The following is a 5,765-nucleotide window of genomic DNA, read 5'->3' on the forward strand; positions in this document are numbered from 1 at the left end:
GCAGACCACTAGCCCGCATCACAGCCCGCCCCGCCCCGCCCCGGAGCAGCACCTACCACCAGGACTGGACGTCACCGAGGGACAGCGGGATGGCCTCCTTGACCGCCTCCTGGGGGCACCGGACCCCTCCCCCATCGCACCATTTCCAGGAGGGAAGGGGGGCCCCTCAGCCGCCCCCTTTTCCTTCCTGTTGGGGTGCTGCCCCCTCTGATCCCCAGGGACCCTTGCTCCAGGACACCGCCTACCCTACCCAGACCCCTCCACTTCGGGGTGCTATCCCCACCCTCTGCCTCATCGTTCCCCTGAGAACTGGGGGACAGACCCTCCCCCCCACCCTGGGGGTGTGGCACCTCCAAACTTTCAACTTCAGGGTGATTTTTTAGCAGTAACCAGAGCTGACAATCTTAACTCCCCTCTATCGCCCCATTTTGGCCTCCCCTGCCCCCCTTGTTATGGGGAGGGGACCCCGGGTGAGGGGGCCCTGTTACCCCTTGATTTCTCAGGAGCGTCTGGGGGGGGCTCAGCACGCACAAACTCCTCCTCCTTCCACTCTTAAATTTACTCCCTCCCCACCCAGAACCCAGATGGGGTGGAGGGGGCCACCGGGGCAGGGAGGGGGCGGCAAGGGGGGAATGGGAGTTCTCTCCCTTTCTTCCCACACCTGATCTGCTCTCGGCTGGTCCCAGAGCGGGGTGAGGGGGCTTATGCCCCCCCCTCCCCCAGTGTGTTGGGTGGGGGGGAATTGAGGTTAGGGTGAGGCGTCAGGGTTGAGGAGGGTGTGTACGTCGTGGGGACAGACCAGTCACCTGCCCTACCCCAGCAGTCTCCCCTGCTCCTCCTCCCTCGGTCTCCACTCCCAGGGGAGGGGGAAATTACTCCAGGAAAAGCCATGTCTCTCTCCCCCAGGGTGGGGGGGACCTGTGTTGGAGGAGGGGTGTTGGGGTCCCCCTCCCGTGACTCTGTCCCCCTGGGGAGGCAGGACAGGGCTGGGCTTCCCTCTCATCCTCCCCCTGCCCCAATCTCCCTCCACCTCCGTCCTTCCCTCCCGCCAGTCCACAATTTTTCGGTGTTTCTCTGTACATAGCTCTCTGGCGGAACAGGGGAGGTAGGATGGATGGGGCTTGGGGTGGGTCGGCCATGGGAAGGAAGAAGCCCCTCCTTGGGCCCCCTCTTCCCTGACTGCTGTTCCCTACCCAGCCTTGACCCTTCATCCCTTCTTGCGTTTGGTATTGAGACTTCCTTCTTTCTTTTGTATGGACAGTTCCCCTTCGGTCCCATCCCCCTACACACATACACATCCAGCCGGGGCCAAATTTATACTTATATAAAAGTTGTACATATGTGAAATTTTATTCCTGTGCCCTCTCCTCTGCTTTACCCACCTCAGGCCCTGGCCCAGGAGCCCCTTCCTCCTCTCTTCTTTGGCTGTTGTAATTATCTGGGGTTTGTACTGTACATATCCGGGGTGTGTGTGTGTGTGTGTGTGTGTGGGCTGGGGGCGACCCCTCTGTACAGAGCTTCCTGGCCCCTCCCCCGCCCTCCGCTCCCATCCCACCCGCAGGGTAGGGAGATGCACTTCCTACCAGTTTTATTTTGTTTTCTCCTTCTCCCTCCCCGCCCCACTACCAGCCTTCTCTATCCCCAACCACTGCCCCCTTTCTCCCAGCCCCATTTCCTTTTTTTCTGGAGTGTGTGGTGAAACAGAAAAATCATGTTTAATAAACGGAGATTGTTCTTTTATCGCTGCGCTGCCTTTCTTAGCTTGGTTCTCCGGGCCCAACAGCAGGGTGAGGGTGACAGCAGGGTGAGGGTGACAGGATCTCCTCCTCGAGAGGAAGCCGCCGGCTTGGAGGCCTCAGTCCCTCCCAGCGCCACACCCGCCCAGCCCAGCTCTCCTCGCCCGCGGTTCCCCTTAGTTTGAAGGAGCAGAGTCCAAGTACACATCCTTCTCCGAGCGATCGCCGGGAAGTAAGACTTTAATTGTTAAAATGCTGCGGTGCGAAACGGAAGAAGGCACCTGGTTCCTCAAGATGTCTGGGTTACCGACCCACTAGTGCCCGCCGAGCGGGTCTCCCAGCTCGGTCTCCCCGATGCACAGGGAGGGCGGCCACACCTACCTCGCCAGGCTGCCGGGGGACGCGAGTGCCCGGCCTACACAGGTGACCAATAACCCCACCGGGGTTAGGGCAGGCGCTACGTTCAATCGCCAGGAAACGCTGCTCTCTCGGAACCCAGGTCCACGTCCTCCGCGGCCAGCTCCCCCGACGCCCCAACCTCCAGCTCTGGGACCGCCGCCTCTTACCGGCCCCGGCCCCTGGCCCGTGCAGCCAACCAGCATGAGGCTTGTAGGCCTCCGCCCTGCGATTGGCTGCAGCCTCAGTCCCGCCCTGTGCTCCCGGCTACGGCGTCCGGCAAGGAGGCGGAGGCTTCCGGCCCTGGACGGCGTGGTAGCGGCTGAGGTGCTGCGAGCCCCTTGTGGCGTGTGTAAGGGAGGGGCGTGTCGGCGGGGAAGGCAGCCGCCCCGGCCTCGTGGTGTCTGGGTGGCCAAGGTTCTCCCGGAGCCAGCCTCTGGGCGCGTGTGAGGCGGCACGGAGGGGTGGGGCAAGGAGCCGTCCGCCGCCGGCGAGGTCGGGCTCGTGGCTGAAGCACCTCCTCATCTTCCACAGAGCCTGGGAGTTAAAACCCCGGTTGGTGTGTTGTTGTTTTTGTTCTCGGTGGGCGGGACTCATCTGCCGGAACTGCCGCTGACTGAAAAGTTCCAGGTTGTGGGGGAGGGGTAGTTTGAGGAGAACGGGGTCTCCCTGACCAGGGCTTCTGTGACCCCCCCCATCTCTTTCCTTCACAGCTTTTGTCCTGCGTAAAGTTTACCCCCAAACTCCCATCTCTTCACGATCCTCTAGGATCTCCCCGAGATCATGGATCCTTCGACGCCTTTGCCTCCTGAAACCCCCTCTCCAATCTGCAACCCAGCCCCCCGGACAATTCATATCGCATTTCCTCGTCATAGCTCGTTGTTGCTGGAATCCCTGAACCGCCACAGGCTGGAGGGAAAGTTCTGTGATGTGTCCCTCCTGGTGCAGGGCCGGGAACTTAGGGCTCACAAAGCAGTGCTGGCTGCTGCCTCTCCTTACTTTCATGACAAGCTGCTTCTGGGAGATGCGCCGCGACTCACCCTTCCCAGTGTCATTGAAGCCGATGCGTTCGAGGGGCTGCTTCAGCTCATTTATTCGGGGCATCTCCGCCTGCCTTTGGATGCTCTTCCGGCCCATCTCCTTGTAGCTAGTGGCCTTCAGATGTGGCAAGTAGTAGATCAGTGCTCAGAGATTCTTAGGAAACTAGAAACTTCCGGTGGTGGAATTTCAGCCCGTGGAGGAGCCTCTTGCCGCACACTTCTTGCTGCCACGTCCTCTCCGGGAGGCTGGTGCATTCGCTCTTCCCCTTTCCAGACCTCAGTGCAGCCCTCCACTGCCACTGAGAGTCCTGCTCCCACTGAGAGCCCCATTGGAGGGGAGGGAAGTGAACTGGGAGAAGTATTACAAATTCAGATAGAAGAGGAGGAAGAGGAGGAGGAAGAAGAAAAAGAGGATCAGGAGTCAGCAGCTACACTTCTGAGGAGCTCTCAGACTCCTCAACCTCAGAGAGTGTCAGGGAGTTTTCCCTGTTCTCGCGGCTCCCACGCACTGCCCATATCTGCTACTCCCCGAAGGCTTCCAGATGGCGAGAGTGTACCGCTTGAACCTCCTGCCTCTCCTGCACGGCCCCCCACAATCTTCTACATTAAACAGGAACCTTATGAGCCCAAGGAGGAAATAGCAGGAGGTGGAACTCAGTCTGGAGGCACAAAGGAGGAGCCCAAAGTGTTCCCTGGAGGGGACTCTGAAGGGAATGGGGAGCTAAGGTTTTTGTTACCCTCAGGAGCAGGGGCAACATCTGGAAGTGGGGGTCCATCCTGGAAACCAGTGGATCTTCATGGGAATGAAATCCTGTCAGCGGGTGGAGGACCTGGGGGAGCAGGGCAGGCTGTACATGGGCCTGTGAAACTAGGGGGAACACCCCCTGCCGATGGAAAACGGTTTGGCTGCTTGTGTGGGAAGCGGTTTGCAGTAAAGCCAAAACGGGACCGGCACATCATGCTGACCTTCAGTCTCCGGCCTTTTGGCTGTGGCATCTGCAACAAGCGCTTCAAGCTGAAACATCATCTTACTGAACACATGAAGACCCATGCTGGAGCCTTGCATGCTTGTCCCCACTGTGGCCGACGGTTCCGAGTCCATGCCTGTTTCCTTCGCCACCGGGACCTATGCAAGGACCGGGGTTGGGCTACTGCCCATTGGACTTACAAGTGACTAGTAAGGTTGTACACTAACTCCTATGAGAAGACAGCCACTGCTGCTGGTGGATACTTATCCCATCCCTCCCTTGGTCCTGTGTCCTGTAATCATGCCAAGAGATGTATTTTGGACTTCTTGTTGAGTGTGAGCTTCTTTTTGTTTTTGATACCGGGGATCGAACTCAGGTCCTTGTGCTTGCGAGGCAGGCGCTGGAACCACTGAGCTAAATCCCTGGCCCTGAGTGTGAACTTCTACTTGGTAGTTTTAGAGCCTCAAGATTTCTCATTCATCCAATTTTCTGTTAAACCACCCTATAAAAAGTAGTTTATAGGACATCCTTAAGTCAGTCACTTGCCCAGAATGGACCTTTTTATAGAGTTGATATCCATGGAGGAAACCAGAGCTCAGATTAGAAAGTTATTTAGTAAGAGAAGAACTAGAGCAGAACAACATAATAAATGTTTTACTTAGTATCCATGAAGAGTTAAAGGAGCTGGTCTTCAACTGGAGATACTTGATTTGGAGCTCAAATCATTCAGATTAGGCTTTGCTCTCCCTTGTTATTTATGACATCGTGTGAACAGAATTCTTTTTATATACTTCTTTTTGTTGTAGCTGTCCAAAAGCCCTTCAGATTGAACTTTGCTTTCTCACCAGTAGACGTTTTCCCAACACCTTTTTAAAATGTAGTTGAGCACTTTAACAAATTGAGCATTCCATAGGTCATTCACAGACTCTTTTTAAATAGGGTTCTTAAATCCTCTTGTCTGCCTTTTCACCACCACTGATAACTTGTATGTTGATCACAGTGATGAACGTGACCAGTGAACTCAGGAGATGGCAACTGACTAAAATGCACTCAGGGTAGCATGAATGCTCTCTAAAACAGGTTGCTATGGTCAGAGGGACTCAGGGTTGGGGCTGCATGTGCTGAAGGCTAGCAAGTAACTGCGCAGTGGGACCATGATGCCTCCTTTACCATCCCACGCTTGGCTAGCTTTGGCCCCTCTGCGGAAGGTGAAGGGGTAGATGCTGGAGTGGGAGTAGGAGATTTGATAGTTACTTCATTTCTTCAAATAAACTTTGTGCTGAAATCTAAATTGACAATGGATTAGATCAAGTAATTTGTGTGGAAGAGATGTGAGAACAGAGCTGCAGAATGAGTGTGTTCTTTTTGCAGCTGGGTTTTGAAGGAAGAACGGAATGGTTTCACAAAGAGCCACAAAACACTGACTTGGACTTAGGCCCTGGTGTGCCTTGGAATAACCTCAGGTAAGTTACCTTTTAGAGTCTGACAACTACTTCTATTACTTGGTTCCCTGTCTTTTTTTAATTTTTATTTTATTTTTTGATACCAGGGATTGCTTGTGAGGCAGGCAGCAGAACCACTGAGCTAAATCCCCGGCCCTTTTTTTTTTTTTTTTTTTTTTTTTA

At 55.3% G+C, this 5,765-nt stretch overlaps 2 protein-coding genes across 9 annotated transcripts in view; both read left to right on the forward strand.

Moving 5' to 3' along the window:
• Positions 1–2,054, forward strand: part of Syngap1 (synaptic Ras GTPase activating protein 1) — a 21,587-nt gene extending 19,533 nt beyond the window's left edge. The window contains exon 19 of the mRNA XM_033766606.1: positions 1,917–2,054. Coding sequence (XP_033622497.1) covers positions 1,917–2,054 — 138 coding nt within the window. The remainder of the gene's footprint in view (positions 1–1,916) is intronic.
• Positions 2,055–2,238: 184 nt separating this feature from the next.
• Zbtb9 (zinc finger and BTB domain containing 9) overlaps positions 2,239–5,765 on the forward strand; it is a 24,930-nt gene continuing 21,403 nt past the window's right edge. For 2 of the 8 annotated variants that reach the window (XM_010605289.2, XM_010605290.2), the window contains exons 1-3: positions 2,241–2,687; positions 2,846–4,475; positions 5,512–5,603. In XM_010605289.2, coding sequence (XP_010603591.1) covers positions 2,916–4,346 — 1,431 coding nt within the window. In that variant the 5' untranslated portion in view covers positions 2,241–2,687; positions 2,846–2,915 and the 3' untranslated portion in view covers positions 4,347–4,475; positions 5,512–5,603. The other 6 variants (XM_010605295.3, XM_010605291.3, XM_010605292.3 and 3 more) reach the window with 6 other exon arrangements.

The sequence above is a fragment of the Fukomys damarensis genome, unplaced genomic scaffold, assembly GCF_012274545.1.
Source record: "Fukomys damarensis isolate Sample0158 unplaced genomic scaffold, DMR_v1.0_HiC HiC_scaffold_20, whole genome shotgun sequence".
NCBI classification, from domain to species: Eukaryota; Metazoa; Chordata; class Mammalia; order Rodentia; family Bathyergidae; genus Fukomys; species Fukomys damarensis.